General features: G+C 46.2%; 1 protein-coding gene across 1 annotated transcript in view; it reads right to left on the reverse strand.

The window, feature by feature from the left end:
* The window catches only part of crocc2 (ciliary rootlet coiled-coil, rootletin family member 2), a 367498-nt gene that overhangs the window by 110551 nt on the left and 240820 nt on the right, over window positions 1–16127 (reverse strand). The window contains exons 23-27 of the mRNA XM_070882196.1: window positions 15377–15511; window positions 14986–15129; window positions 6778–7016; window positions 3155–3314; window positions 2057–2224 (exon numbers count right to left, since the gene is read on the reverse strand). Coding sequence (XP_070738297.1) covers window positions 2057–2224; window positions 3155–3314; window positions 6778–7016; window positions 14986–15129; window positions 15377–15511 — 846 coding nt within the window. The remainder of the gene's footprint in view (window positions 1–2056; window positions 2225–3154; window positions 3315–6777; window positions 7017–14985; window positions 15130–15376; window positions 15512–16127) is intronic.

A 16127-nucleotide genomic window follows, 5' to 3' on the forward strand; every position in this document is an offset into this window, starting at 1 on the left:
TGGGAACATAAAAATTGACTGCAAAAGCTTCTTTAGATATGTGATGAGAAAGAGATTAGTGAAGACAAAAGTAGGTCCCTTGCAGTCAGAATCAGGTGAATTTATAATGGGAAACAGAGAAATGGCAGACCAATTGAACAAATACTTTGGTTCTGTCTTCATGAAGGAAGACCCGAAAAACCTTACGGAAATACTAGGGGACCGAGGATCTAGCGAGAAGGAGGAACTAAAGGAAATCCTTATTCGTCAAGAAATTGTGTTCGGGAAATTGATGGGATTGAAGGCCGATAAATCCCCAGGACCTGATAGATGGAATCTGAAATAGTGGATGCATTGGTGATCATTTTTCAACAGTCTATCGACTCGGGATCAGTTCCTATGGACTGGAGGGTAGCTAATGTAACACCACTTTTAAAAAAAGGAGGGAGAGAGAAAACGGGGAATTGTCGACTGGTTAGCCTGACATCGGTAGTGGGGAAAATGTTGGAATCAATTATTAAAGATGAAATAGCAGCGCATTTGGAAAGCTATGACAGGATCAGTCCAAGTTAGAATGGATTTATGAAAGGGAAATCATGTTGACAAATCTTCTGGAATTTTTTGAGGATGAAACTGGTAGAGTGGACAAGGGAGAACAAGTGGATGTGGTGTATTTGGACTTTCAAAAAGCTTTTGATAAGGTTCCACACAAGAGATTGTTGGGCAAAATTAAAGCACATGGTATTGGGGGTAATGTATTGACGTGGATAGACAACTGGTTAGCAGACAGGAAGCAGAGAGTCGGGATAAATGGGTCCTTTTCAGAATGGCAGGCAGTGACTAGTGGAGTGCCACAGGGTTCAGTGCTGGGACCCCAGCTATTTACAATATACATCAATGATTTAGACGAAGGAATTTAGTGTAATATTTCCAAATTTGCAGATGACACTAAGCTGGGTGGCGGTGTGGGCTGGGAGGAAGATGCTAAGAGGCTGCAGGGTGCCTTGGACAGGTTAGGTGAATGGGCAAATGCATGGCAGATGCAGTATAATGTGGATAAATGTGAGGTTATCCACTTTGGTGGCAAAAACACGAAGGCAGAATATTATCTGAATGGCGGCAGATTAGGAAAAGGGGAGGTGCAACGAGACCTGGGTGTCATGGTACATCAGTCATTGAAAGTTGGCATGCAGGTACAGCAGGCAGTGAAGAAAGCAAATGGCATTCATTGGCCTTCATAGCTAGGGGATTTGAGTATAGGAGCAGGGCGGTCTTACTGCAGTTGTACAGGATCTTGGTGAGGCCTCACCTGGAATATTGTGTTCAGTTTTGGTCTCCTAATCTGAGGAAGGATATTCTTGCTATTGAGGGAGTGCAGCAAAGGTTCACCAGACTGATTCCCGGGATGGCAGGACTGACATGTGAGGAGAGACTGGATCGACTGGGCCTGTATTCACTGGAGTTTAGAAGAATGAGAGGGTATCTCATAGAAACATATGAAGTTCTGACGGGACTGGACAGGCTCGATGCAGGAAGAATGTTCCCGATGTTGGGGAAGTCCAGAACAAGGGGTCAGAGAGGAGAAAAATCTTCACTCTGAGAATTGTGAACCTGTGGAATTTTCTACCACAGAGAGTTGTTGATGCCAGTTTGTTAGATATATTCAAGAGGGAGTTAGATATGGCCCTTACGGCTAAAGGGATCAAGGGGTATGGAGAGAAAGCAGGAAAGAGATACTGAGGTGAATGATCAGCCATGATCTTATTGAATGGTGGTGCAGTCTCAAAGGGTCGAATGGCCTACTCCTGCACCTATTTTCTATGTTTCTATGTTTAGCCAACGTTCCAGTGCAGTACTGAGGGAGCATTGCATTGACGGAGGTTCTGTATTTCCGGATGAGATATTTAACTGAATCCCTGTCTGCTTGTTCAGATGGGTGGAAAGATCCCATGAAACTATTCAAAGAGGGGCAAAATTTGAAAGCGGCCAACAAAAGCTCTGATAGTTTGGAATTATTTTCTTGTAACTGTGTTGCTGCTGTATCAGTGATGATGATCACACACTGCTTAGCTCTCACCTCTTTACGAGCTGATTCGCGGCCAGCTTCTGACTCCACAATCTTCTGCTTCAGGCCAAAGTATTCCCGCCTGCTCTCCTGCCCGCGCTGTTCGTCCAACACCACCCGGGATTGCAGATCCACCACTTCCTTGCTCTTCTTTGTGTTCTCACTGTCCAACATCTTCACCTGAGTAAACAGTACAAGAGGCAGCAGTGAGCAGCCGTGAAAGCAGGTTTCTGGGCTTGGCATACAGTTTAATAAATGTATTTTAATCCAAGTCTTAGAATGGCCCATCATATAAAGACATTTACTTTAAAGATTGAGTATAAATTGGCACTGAGGCAGTTCCTGGGTTAGCATTAAGTTAACAACAACAGATTGTTGGAACGTTAAGCAAGTGTGGACAGAGAAAAGATAATTTGGCCCATCACACTCACTCATGGCACAGATTAAAAGCAATGTACCCTATCACTGATTCTACCACTCTTCCCAATCTCCTGAGGGAAAGTTCTACATAAATTCTCCCTAATCCCCAAAAGTAATCAACCAAAGCTGCAAATTATTCATCCAACCAATGTCTACTGTTCAAACCAGTCTTGGTGCCCTCCACAGATACTGCCCTTTCCTTTGGCCAATCATTGTTAAACCCCGACTATTGCTCTCCACAGATACTGACCCCTTCCTCTGCCCACCAACCATCATGTCCCTGAGGAGCATATAGTGCTCTCAGTCTGTACTTATCCCTTTCACCTCCAATCCCAGCACCAGATATTTATTCAGTTAATTTTTAAAGCAAGTGATGAGAAGTATGAAAGGAAAGGAATATCTGAAGATTGCACACTGCCTGGCGCATGCCATAAGCTCTCTTCGAAGAGGGTCAAATAAATTTAATCCACATTCCTTTACTAAAATTGACATAATTTAACAGACCAAAGCAACATCTCCTGACTGCTAATTGTTGTACCAGCCATTAGATATTTTACGAGGTTTTTTTTTAAACTCCTTGAGTTGAGTTGTACTGTCAATATATATTCTAGGAATTGAGGAACCCATAGTAGAAGATCACTGGGAAATGAGTTCAACATTGTCTGCTCTATCCCAGTCTCTCATCCTCACCTGTCGGCGAAGCTCCTGCAATTCTCTCCGGGCCTCCAGTCTCGATTTTTCCACTTCCCTGAGGTTTGAGCGTAGTTCTCCTGCCTCATTCTGAACTGCGGTCTTGGCCTCTTCCAGGATATTGATCTTCTGCTCCTTCTCCTCGTTTGCCCTCTTTAAACTGGCGACATAACGACTTAGTCAGTTCTCATCAATCAGAAACATAATGGCTCTGAAATTCCGATGTCCCGGGTCCGTACGAAGTTTCTACGGACCTGGGAAGGCATCGGAAAAGCTGGCTTTCAGCACGCAATGCGCATGCACTGAAAACCGGCTTTTCCGATCTGTCAAATTTCTGGCTTGACAGATCCCACGCATATCGGGAGCAAGGACACTTGCAGGGCAAGATTTCCGATATTTACGAATATTTTGCCCTGCAAATGTCCTTTAAAATCTTGCGCCTGAAAAAGCAGGCGTATAGCCTACTTTTACAGGCGCAAGTGTTTAAAAATACATAAAAATATTTAAATTAAATTAAATAAACACATATGAAAATATACTTTATTGTTAAAAGTCCTCCCCATTACAGTAAGTTTATTTTAAGGCATCTTTAAAAAAAGTCAGGAAGATATTATTTTTTATAAGAACTTTAATTTAAATGATTCTTAAATATATCGTATATTTTTCTATTTTTTATTGATTTTTTGTGTGTTTGTGGTGGGGGGGGGGTGTTCTCATTCATAATAATGGGAACTCCAACTTACGGAGTTCCCATTATTATGAATGAGAAAATACTGTACCTTGATTGGCTGCCCAGAGCCATGTGACTACAGCTCCAGCCCTGCGCACGTCCCAACGTGCACGCGCTCCGATGCGTAGGAATGAAGGCCTCAGGCTCGGAAGTTCGAGCACATGCAGCAGCAACAGGTAAGATCGCAGTTTTTTATCTTTTTTCTTTAGTTTGCCCATGGGAAGACCTCTAGCGGAATTTCAGGCCCAATAAGTGCATAGCATCAAAAACAGCAACAATGGGCCCAAGTTTCGGGCTGCGCCTACAACGGCGCAGCTCCGACCTGGACGCCCATTTTTCGCGCCACAAAGTGCGCCTAAAAAAAACTTCCAGATTCTCCGGCTCCCTGCAGGTCCTCTGGCCCTCGGCGTGGCGCAGCATGAGCAGTAGGGGGCGGAGCCAGGTCCCTGCGCTGAAAACAGTTCCGGGACCTCTGCACATGCGCGCTACAGTGGGCGCGCATGTGCAGTAGCTCCAGGCACCCAAAACTGTGTGGGAGGGGCCCGAAGCACGCAGCCCCTAGCCCTGGCTGAATGGCCTCACTGGGGCTGCGTGCATAAGGCTGCCTCTCCCACACCCAGCTCCTGCTTCCTCCCGACCCGACTCGACTCCAGCTTCCCCCCCCCCCCCCCCACCCCCGGCCTGGACCAGACCGGACCCCCCGGACTGGACCCGACCCGCGCTACCCCCCCCCCCCCCCACCACCCGCCCGACCCGACCCGCGCTCCCGACGCCCCCCCCCACCCGGACCGGACCCGACCCAACCTGACCTCCCTCCCCCCGCCCCCGAACTGAACCGACCTCCCTCCTCCCCCTCCCCGACCCGACCCGTGCTCCCAACCGCCTTCCCCCCGCCCTGGACCGGCCACGACCCGATCCGACCCGCACTCCCGACCCCGGCCCCCGCTCCCCCCGACCCGATCCGCGCTCCCGACCCCAGACCCAACCTGACCCAACACCACCTACCTGTAAATCTGGTGCTGGGGACGGGCCCTGCCCGAAGTCTTGGGCCTGGCCGCCGGGCCCGGCCAGTTCAGCCTCAACCCCTCCTTCTCCTTCCCGCCCCCCCTTCTCCTTTCCCCTCTTCTCCTTTCCCCCCTTTCCCCTTCCCCCCTTTCCCCTCCTTCTCCTCCCCTTCCCCTTCTCCACCCCCCTCCCCTTCCCCATCTCTCCCCCCTTCCCCTTCTCCCCCCCTCTCCTTCTCCCCCACTCCTCCCCTTCTCCCCCCTCCCCTTCTCCTTCTCCCCCTTCCCCTCCTCCTCCCCCTTCACCTTCTCTCCCCTCTCCTTCTCCCCCCCTCCTCCCCTTCCCCTTCTCTCCCCCTCTCCTTCTCCCCCCTCCTCCCCTTCCCCTTCTCTCCCCCTTCCCCTTCTCCCCCTCCTCTTCTCCCCCCTTCCCCTTCTCCTTCTCCCCCTCCCCCTTTCCCCTTCTCCCACCCCTTCCCCTTCTCCCCCTCCCCTTCTCCCCTTCCCCTTCTCCCCCCTTCCCCTTCTCCCCCTCCCCCCTTCCCCCCATCCCCTTCTCCCCCCTTCCCCTTCTCCCCTTCTCCCCCCCTCCCCCATTCCTCCCCTTCCCTCCCTCCCCCTCTGCCTCCCTCCCTCCCCTCCCCCTGCTCCCCCCCTCTCTCCCTCTACCCCCCCTCCTCCTCCTCCCCTCACTGTCAGAAACACAGACACTGACAGACAGAGAGTGAGAGACACAGACAGACAGAGAGATAGAGACACTGACAAAGACACACTGTGTGGGGGGGGGGGGGGCATCCCAGCACGCTGTTGGAGGGCTCCCGGTGCTGCAGTTGGTAAGTAGAAAATGTTTTATTTATTGATTTTTAAAACATTTTTTATTCTTATTAATTTTTTTTGATTGATTTATTGGTTGATTTATTGATGTTTTTATCATTTATTGTTGATGATGGCTCTTTATTTGTAAAACTGAAGTGTTTAATGTTTGTAAACTTCCCTTTAAACCCCCCCCCCCTCCATTCCCTACGCCTGATTTGTAACCGACGCCTGATTTTCTAAAGTGTAGACAAGGTTTTTTCGAGCGTACAAAAATCTTCACTTACTCCATTCTAAGTTAGTTTGGAGTAAGTTTTCACTGCGGAAACTTTGAAAACAGGCGTAAGTGGCCGGACACGCCCCCTTTAGAAAAAAAAATTCTGTTCCAAAGTGAAACTGTTCTAACTGACTAGAACTGGAGCAAACTAAATGCCGAGAATTTGAATTTCTAAGATACTCCATTCTACACCAGTTGCTCCAAAAAATCAGGAGCAACTGAGGCCGAAACTTGGGCCCAAAGAGAGGACGCGGGCCGGTTAGGCCTGGTGGGGGTGCAGTATTGGCACTGTTTTCACGGTATAGTTTTGACAGTGTGTTCAGGGCACAGTTTTGGGGAGGATTTGATACCTATAGATTTTTGCTACAGTTTTGGCTGTGTGTTTTGGGTTCGATTTTGTCAGTGTGTGTTTAAGATATAGTTTTGTCAGTGTGTGTTTAAGATATAGTTTTGTCAGTGTGTGTTTAAGATATAGTTTTGTCAGTGTGTGTTTAAGATATAGTTTTGTCAGTGTGTGTTTAAGATATAGTTTTGTCAGTGTGTGTTTAAGATACAGTTTTGTCAGTGTGTGTTTAAGATACAGTTTTGTCAGTGTGTGTTTAAGATACAGTTTTGTCAGTGTGTGTTTAGGATACAGTTTTGGCTGCTTTGAGTGTGAGGACTGTGAACTTTTCAGGTAATTTGAGGTTTCTGAATTTCCAGGGGGTGGGGGGAGGGTGAGGGTGGGCAGAGGCAGGGGGAGAATGGGTAATGCATCCTAAGGGGCCATTCCTGACTGCCATTCGTAGGTGTGTAATACCTGATTCTCTCACTCTCAATTTTTTTGATGCTATTCCTGAACTCCTTATTGGAGTTCTGGATGGCTTCCTTCTCCCGGACTTCATCATTCAGAATGCGCTTGAACTCCAGGTTCTCTTTCCGTTGCACCTCCTGAGCCTCCTCATTCTCTCGGACCTTCCTGTGAGCTTCGATCAGGTCTCGGCGAGTTCCATCTCGAGTGTCCTCCACCATGCGAAGTTGTGTCTTTAACTCCTCCACCTGTTTGTGAACAACAGTTGGGAGACAATATTCGGCAAGTCCACAGTCGAAGACTTTAAAGGGCAAGGAGAGAAGTAAAGAAAGATGACTGGGAAGAGTTCGCGAGAGCAGGACATAATGGTTGGAAGGTTGGGCAGAGCTGAGGGAGTAGGACACCACCAGTAATCTGGAGTCAGAGAAATGGTGGTGTGGGCTAGTGTGTACAGCTCAGACAAAGTTGGAGGGATTTCAAAAATGAGGACAACAATTTGCATTTATATAGTACCTTTAACATAGTAAAACATCGCAAGGTGTTTCACATAAGGAGATATTAAGGGTGAACTTTTTTTAAGGATCTGGTGATGATGTTGAATTTGAGAGACCCCCAAGAATGGGGTGACATTGAAATTATGGCAAGTAAAGGGGTCAAGTAAGGGAAGCTGAATAGTCAGAAGCTAGATTGAAAGTAGGCCAAGGACGCAGAGGGCAGACTCCATGGAGCAAATGAATTTGAAGAGGGCTGTGCGGAAGGAGATGGGGAAGAAACTACAGAGTGTCAGCGGAGGATTTGGCTAGGTTGATAAAACTGGCTGCAGGAAGTTCACCCCATCCTCTAAAGAAGTTCATCCTTGATATCTTGTCCGCACAAACTGTCTTTAATTTGCACTTCCTCTTCAAGGCACTGGCCAGGTTGTTGGTACATGTTCAGTAACACACCACTACCCATTTGAGTCTTCCAATCTGGTGTCTGCTCTAGTCAAAGTTACTAACTGAGACCATGATTCACTGTCTCTGCCACCTTTAGCATTGTTGATTATCCCATTCTGGATAGGTTTCTGGAGTCAGTGACTGTGATCCGTGATACAAAGAAGTCCATAAGGCCACCACATCTAGTCTCACAGAACAGAGTGGAGGTTGTGAGGGAAACAGATTAAAAGAGATAGCTTGTATTGCAGAGGAGAAGTTTCAGATTATCATGGAGCAATAGGAAGATTTTCCCACAAAGAATCTGCTTGAGGGGTTTGGACCAGATCTCGTGGTGGACAGCCTGGTCAGTTGTACACCACATGTGCCCTAGTCTGCAGCATATGGACTCAATTCAACTTCGGTGCCTATTGTACTGGGAGCAGTAGGGATGCAGATTAGAGGCAGTTCAGGATCCAGTATAGAAACATAGAAACATAGAAAATAGGTGCAGGAGTAGGCCATTCGGCTCTTCGAGCCTGCACCATTCAATACGATCATGGCTGATCATTCCCTCAGTACCCCTTTCCTGCTATGGATGATAGCATCATGAATGAAGGCAAGGCAGCTGTTGAGCAGATCGATGGAGTGGCTGATGTCAATGCAGATAGTGGGCTAGGGACAGGGATAGGGAGTTAGAAAGGGTAATGATGAGCAAGTTTAGACCAAGGCAGAAAGAGAGGGTAAAAGAACCTTGAGTTTGTCAGGTGAGCTGAGATAGAGGTGAAAAAATGATCAGCGATGGCTCTGCTGATAATTGTGACCTTGTAGTGGCGTGGATCAGAGAGTTTATGTGATGGAAGAGGTTAAAGAACAGATAACAACAAGACAAGACTGGGTCAGTTCAGATTCAGGTTAAAGTCACCAAGAAGAAGGAATTATAGTGCAGAAGCTGAGTAAGAGCAAGAGGGAAGAGATTTCAGCAAAGAGCGCACTGAGGGCCTGGAAGTGAGGTGGATGATAAAGATCTGGAACGAGAGGTAGAAAATATTCAGTATGGCTGTCAACAAAGAAATGTTACCCAATATCTCCAGTGAGGTTAATTTTTAAAGTATTTTATTTTACTTGTTTCTTCCTTGCCCCCTTGAAAGTACTCACATTTGCTGAGATAAGGGTCGATGAGCACCTAGCGCTCTCCTTCACCTCATCCAAAGCGCCATTCTTCATATGGGGGCTTAAACTGGGGATTTGACAGATTATTCAGTGGTGGGGTTGGGCATCACAGACTGTTTGGATCCAACAATTACAGACTTATCATTTCTAGCAGGGGCCACTGCATTTATAATTAGGAGTTGGATTATTGCTTCATTGTCGCTCTCTGCACGGCTGAGGCCAAATGCTGTGCCTTTAGTACCCTGCACATCTGAGATATGTAAACTCTGAACAGACTGAGCGGCAAACCAGAGTAACTCAAATCTCCAACAAGTTTGAGTGTGAATCTTGGTTCAACACCTTTTCATTTAGTTCCACTGTTAATAGCACAGGTCTATGAGGGGTCTTCAGATTTGCCTGGGAAATACCAGATTGATAATTGCAATAATAAGATCCCAACATTTGTCCTCAGGTCCTGAGAACAAAGCCAAACCTGTGCCATTAACCTTCATTTGAACAAGCTTCCCATTTCCGCACAAGCCTCAAGTTCCCAAGTCAACAAACATACATCCCCTCCATTGTTACAATAATTTGACAACTGAAAGAGACATTTCTGTAGCAGCTGCAAGCACTTTTCCACATTTATAAAATAAATACTATGTTCTCAGATTATTCCCAGTGTGAAAGGGGCTATAAAAACTTTATTGTTCCCTCTGAGATAAGCAGGGTCTCGACTGGCGCCAAGCAGATTTGGTTTTGAGGGTGGAAATACGAATATTTTACTCAAACAATCTGTCATATAATAAACGAATAAAGAGTAAACAAAGGAATTAACTTGAGCACTTAGTCTATAAGAGGATGTACACAAACAAATTTAATCACCAATGAGAAATCAGTTATTTGTGTGGGCCACACAGCAGCTTTGGTGCCTGGTGAAACTGCCAACAAAAATAATCGGTCAAGGTTTAACAGATTTGTTTTCCTTTTCATTCAGTTCCAACCCTTTTAACCCTTTCACCGGCAGTGGCATTTGCGGAGTCATTCCGAGTGCTCCCGGAGGGTTGCTCTTTCTTTGCCGTCCTGTTGATTGTTCCTCGAGACCACAAGGGCTCTGTGCTGTCAACTGCATCGATAAGAAGTTGGGTTGAAAGACTGAGGATGGGATTGGGATACGCTGCCCTTTCAAATCCTGATGAGGGTCGAGCTTGGATTAGAGCTCGGATCACTGATCCGGATACAGTTACAGCAGAAGTCAGGTACGTTCAGGTAACTTAGCGCAATGGCGCCTTCAAGGGGTTTAGAGCTTGGCTTGAAGGATCCGTGAATGTGCCGTAGAAAGTGCACAGTGCCAAGTGCCAGAGGACCCTCAAGACTGAATGTAGGTCTCTGTGTAATGGATGCCTTTACAGAATGGTATCCTGGCTATTTATTGCTCCTCCTGAGTAACGGGGATGTGTCAGAACTGGAGCTTCAGAGGTGGATCAAATCCCTCGGGCAAAAGTACTCTCTGCTTCCCTTTCGAGCTTCTCCAATTTTTTGCCGGGGAAAGGGCGGAGGAGTGGGACTGGCTGAAGTACTCTTGCAGAGAGCCGGCACAGGCTCGATGGGCCAAATGGCCTCCTTCTGTGCTGTAACCATTCTATGATTCTATTTGGCACTATAAGGTTCAGAATGGCAATCAATCACACAGCTGTGAGAAGTTTGACACATTCTTTGCTTTCCAGCCGCATGATTTTATGTAACTGGGGAAACTTGTTCCCCTGGTATTTTTTGTAAAGAGGGCAACACTTAGCTGTCCTGGAAAAGATGCTGACCTCGTCATAAAGGATGACCATCAGCTTGGAGTGGTTGATGACCTCTGTACGGTGGGTGATTGTGCCAAAGCATTCATCCTGTGTTCAGCTCTGAAGCCAAAGTCATAAATAAACTAAAGCTAGAGTCTTCTAGCTGCTAATCTAGATGCTAAAAATCTGTAGGCATCTCTGAAGTGTAGGAGAGCAGTTAGGTGTAAGCAGACGGTTTTTAAAGTTTCACTTAAAGGGTCTTCAGGACAACTGAGAGCTACTGTGAAGATAGATTTTGATGTAGCACATCCTGTGTTCGAGAGGGTCAGTAGGAAAATGAATTGTGATCATTGAGCTGTGGTCATGTACAAGGGTGCATAATTACACAAAAATCATTCTGAATCTTTTTCTCCATTGGTTAAATTCTACCATAAATCAAAGTTGAAAGGGGTCCCCTGGGCCATGGGGAATGACTGGAAAATTAGCCTTGTGAGGACATCCTTAGTGCCTGAAGAAAGCATTATACTGAGTTAGCATCAGACCCAGCAATGGGGACAAGTGGGTTAGTTAGCAGATGGTAAAGAGGACAGATATAAGTGACATTCTTGCTAAAAAAAAAGTTGCCCTCGGCTGGGGGTGAGGGTTTGTGATCTTGGAGATCAGGGTCAGGAACTGGCAACTTGCCTTGGAGCTACTCTTCTGAAGCTGGGTAAGAGAATTCTGTTTGAGATAGCACATACGAACATACGGCAAAGGATAGGAAAAGACCAGCTAGTTTATCAAGCCTGTTCTATTCTACATGATGCCATTAAACCCATCCCAGCCCACACCATCTTCTTCCCTGTCCCCTTCCCATAGCCATGCCATTTCCTGAGAGTGGTAAAAGACAGATGGGTCATTAGGCCAATTTAAGAAAACATCTCTGGGAATTTCTCCCCCAACCCCATAAGTGATCAAGCAAGCTTCAGTGACTGGTACCACTATCGTTGTCAAACCATTTAGTTTCCATAACTCAAGATGTCTTTCACTCACAGGAAATTGTCTAGCTCCCTTTTGAATACTTGTAGCGAACACACACTCATCACAAGTACTGGCAACTTATTACAGATGTCAAAGACTCTGCAAAAGGAGGAACTTTCTGGCATCTGACCTAATGCTATGCTTTTATAATGTACTGATGCTCCTTAGTCAAATAAATATCCATGTAGACAGAATCTAGTACCTTTCTTCACCATGTCTGCACTTTTAGACGTAAAAATTCACAGCTTTCTAAGCCTGTCCTGAAAACTGAGGGTCCCTAAACTAGATATCAATTGAGTGGTTGCATAAATGTCCATTTTAACTCGCAACAAGTCCCGTTCATCCATCACCCCTGTCCTCGCTGACCAACATGGGCTCCTGGTTAAGCAATGCCTCATAAGAACATAAGAACATAAGAAATAGGAACAGGAGTAGGTCATACGGCCCCTTGAGCCTGCTCCGCCATTCAGTAAGATCATGGCTGATCTGATCATGGACTCAGCTCCACTTCCCCACCCGCTCCCCATAACCCCTTATCCCCTTATCATTTAAGAAACAGTCTATTTCTGTCTTAAATTTATTCAATGTCCCAGCTTCCACAGCTCTCTGAGGCAGCAAATTCCACAGATTTACAACCCGCTGAGAGAAGAAATTTCTCCTCATCTCTGTTTTAAATGGGCGGCCCCTTATTCTAAGATCATGCCCTCTAGTTCTAGTCTCCCCCATCAGTGGAAACATCCTCTCTGCATCTATCTTGTCAAGCCCCCTCATAATCTTATACATTTCGATAAGAGCACCTCTCATTCTTCTGAATTTCAATGAATAGAGGCCCAACCTACTCAACCTTTCCTCATCCCCGGAATCAACCTAGAGAACCTTCTCTGAACTGCCTCCAAAGCAAGTATATCCTTTCATAAATATGGAAACCAAAACTGCACGCAGTATTCCAGGTGTGGCCTCACCAATAACTTATATAGCTGTAGTAAGACTTCCCTGCTTTTATACTCCATTCCCTTTGCAATAAAGGCCACGATACCATTGGCCTTCCTGATCACTTGCTGTACCTGCATACTATCCTTTTGTGTTTTATGCACAAGTACCCCCAGGTCCCGCTGTACTGTGGCACTTTGCAATCTTTCTCCATTGAAATAATAATTTGCTCTTTGTGAGGCCACACCTGGAGTATTGTGTACAGTTTTGGTCTCCTAACTTGAGGAAGGACATTCTTGCTATTGAGTGGTGCAGTGAAGGTTCACCAGACTGATTCCCGGGATGGCGGGACTGACATATCAAGAAAGACTGGATCAACTAGGCTTGTATTCACTGGAGTTCAGAAGAATGAGAGGGAATCTCATAGAACCGTTTCAAATTCTGACGGGTTTAGACAGGTTAGATGCAGGAAGAATGTTCCCAATGTTGGGGAATTCCAGAACCAGGGGTCACAGTCTAAAGATAAGGGGTAAGCCATTTAGGACCGAGATGAGGAGAAACTTCTTCACCCAGAGAGTGGTGAACCTGTGGAATTCTCTACCACAGAAAGTTGTTGAGGCCAATTCACTAAATATATTCAAATAGGAGTTAGATGTAGTCCTTACTAGTAGGGGGATAAAGGGGTATGGTGAGAAAGCAGGATTGGGGTACTGAAGTTGCATGTTCAGCCATGAACTCGTTGAAGGGCGGTGCAGGCTCAAAGGGCCGAATGGCCTACTCCTGCACCTATTTTCTATGTTTCTATGTTTGTATATCTTGGCCTTTGCTTGCTTTGGAGGCAGTTCAGAGAAGGTTCACTAGGTTGATTTCGGGGATGAGGGGGTTAACTTATGAGGAAAGGTTGAGTAGATTGGGGCTCTACTCATTGGAGTTCAGAAGAATGAGAGGTGATCTTATCGTAACATATAAGATTATGAGGGCGCTTGACAAGGTGGATGCGGAGAGGATGTTTCCACTGATGGGGGAGACTAGAACTCGAGGGCATGATCTTAGAATAAGGGGCCGCCCATTTAAAACAGAGATAAGGAGGAATTTCTTCTCTCAGCGGGTTGTAAATCTGTGGAATTTGCTGCCTCAGAGAGCTATGGAGGCTGGGACATTGAATAAATTTAAGATAGGAAAAAACAGTATCTTAAATGATAAGGGGATAAGGGGATAAGGGGTTATGGGGAGCGGGTGGGGAAGTGGAGCTGAGTCCATGATCAGATCAGCCATGATCTTATTGAATGGCGGAGCAGACTCGAGGGGGCGTATGGCCTACTCCTGTTCCTATTTCTTATGTTCTTATGTTCTTATGTAAGCTAAAGAGTAGGGTCAACTTGATCCAGAAACTCAACGGATCCACATGGGGAGCAGATGCTCAAACCCTCCATATGGCAGCACTCGCCCTGGTGTACTCTACAACGGCGTGCTGCTTTCCAGCAGGCAATCCAGTCCGCATGTCAAACCTGTTGATATCCAGCTTAATTCCAGCTATGAGAATTATCACAGGTATGCTTTTATCGATACCAACACCTTGGATGCCCATGCTTGCAAACATTGTACCAGCACACCTGCGAATATGCAGTCTCCAGAGAATACAATCACTACACCAGCAAAGATATGCCGATCCAGTCCGACTTGAACAACCTACCACCAACCTGTCTCAAATCTAGAAGGCCATTTTGGACCGTTGCCGTAGCCCTTCAGCAATCTCCCCTCAGCCTTGATGACTGACAGCAAAATGCTTGGAAGAACTGCAACATACGGGATGGATTCCTTACAGAGGACCCCACAGTACAACCTGAAGGATCAAACCTCCTCGCAAACAGTGCACAACCATCAACCGCCTCAGAACGGCCATGGTCGATGCTGCCACCTTCTCCACAGGTGGAAGATTAAAGCTTCCCCATCATGCGACTGTGGAGCTCCTAATCAGACCCTGGAGCACATCACTGAGCACTGCCCTCAGAGGAAATTTGCAGGCAGCCGACAAGACAGACCGGAAGCTTTGGCCTGGATATCGGACTTAGATATTAACATTTGATTTGCTTTGCTACTCCCATACGAAAGAAGAAGGCGGCTGCCAAAATAATTTTGCTAGTGGAGACCTCATTTAGCTTCAGGTGGATGGGTCATCACATCTTCAATTCAATTCTTTGCTTATACTGCATATTTCCAATGTTTAAGTCTACCTCTTCCCTCTTAGTTTAAACTGTGGGGTTCGGAATGGGCTTTCCATGAAACATTGTTCACCTCATGTGGCATTCTGTGTGTCACTGTAGTGCACTAGCAGCGAGGAAACTGGAATCGCTCGGGACCCATTCAATCACACACAACTCTGACTCTAAGGAGGTGAACTAGGTAACCTTTGAACCCACCTCCCTGAGAGACACTTCTCTCTGATGGGCCAAGTCTTTAAGCTGCATATTGAGACCCTTGCTCTCTCGCTCATGGGTGGCCACTGCTTCCTCAAACTGGGCTCGGAAAGTCTTCAGGTCAGCGTTAATGTTGTTAATGATGTTCTGGACAAAAGGAGATGGTACAAAAGATTAGTTCTTGTGTTATTCGTCATAAATTATCTCCAAGTATGGGATCTGCATCCCATACCATGAATTGGTTTCTGTAAATTTTACAACTTGTGTAAAATGTCACTTGCAGGTCTCTGTACAATGTGGCCTTGAGTGATTACACAGCCTGCCTTGGCATCAATATTAACTCATTTTAAAAAGTAGCAATACACCTGAAAGCACATGATAGGTTGATTGTCACCTTGTCCTGCTCCTGTCGACTGTGTAACTCTCGTTTCAGCCGATCGATCTCCATGCTCGCATTGCCAAGTTTACGCTGGCTGTGGCCAAGCTTTTCAGACAGGACATTTTTCTCCGACTCTTTGAGACACAAGGCCTTGAAAAGAAAGACATTTGCTCAGATGGTTGTAAGGAGCTGGATTCATAGGGCAGACCGATGGCTGCCAAAGAAAGAGAATGAAGAATTCAACATAAAGTTAAGGAGCAGCTGGTACAACTGATGATTGGGCTTTCGTAATTGTCCAGAAAGGTCACATTGCCCAAAGGCATCACCTGCAGTGCTGATGGATGGACAGCAACTCGGCAGCTCCTGCCAAACAAGTGGAATTTCATCAATCCAACAATGTTATCAGATGGTAATTCTATCATCAGTCATGTTATTCTTGCTTTAAACTTATTTATAATTGTAGCCAGAGCATCACTGTTGCAGTGGACGATGATCATACTTCCCATTTTCCCAGAACCATAACACACTGTGTACAATCAATCCATTCATAAATTTATCCAGCCTGGAAGAGAACGAGTCCTTTCAGAGCCAAGGACTTCAAAAAAGGTCTTGGATCTCAGGCCGACTTCATGCTGCCTGAAAATGCAAATGACAGCAGCATGCAGCCCAGTGCTAAATGCACTGTTGAGTGGCCGAATGCCTCAGTAGGGCGCCCAGGTTCATGAGAGGCTAGCACCAATTAAAGCTAGCCTGCACTTCTTAAAGC

Source organism: Pristiophorus japonicus, chromosome 6 (assembly GCF_044704955.1).
Source record: "Pristiophorus japonicus isolate sPriJap1 chromosome 6, sPriJap1.hap1, whole genome shotgun sequence".
Classification (NCBI taxonomy): Eukaryota; Metazoa; Chordata; class Chondrichthyes; family Pristiophoridae; genus Pristiophorus; species Pristiophorus japonicus.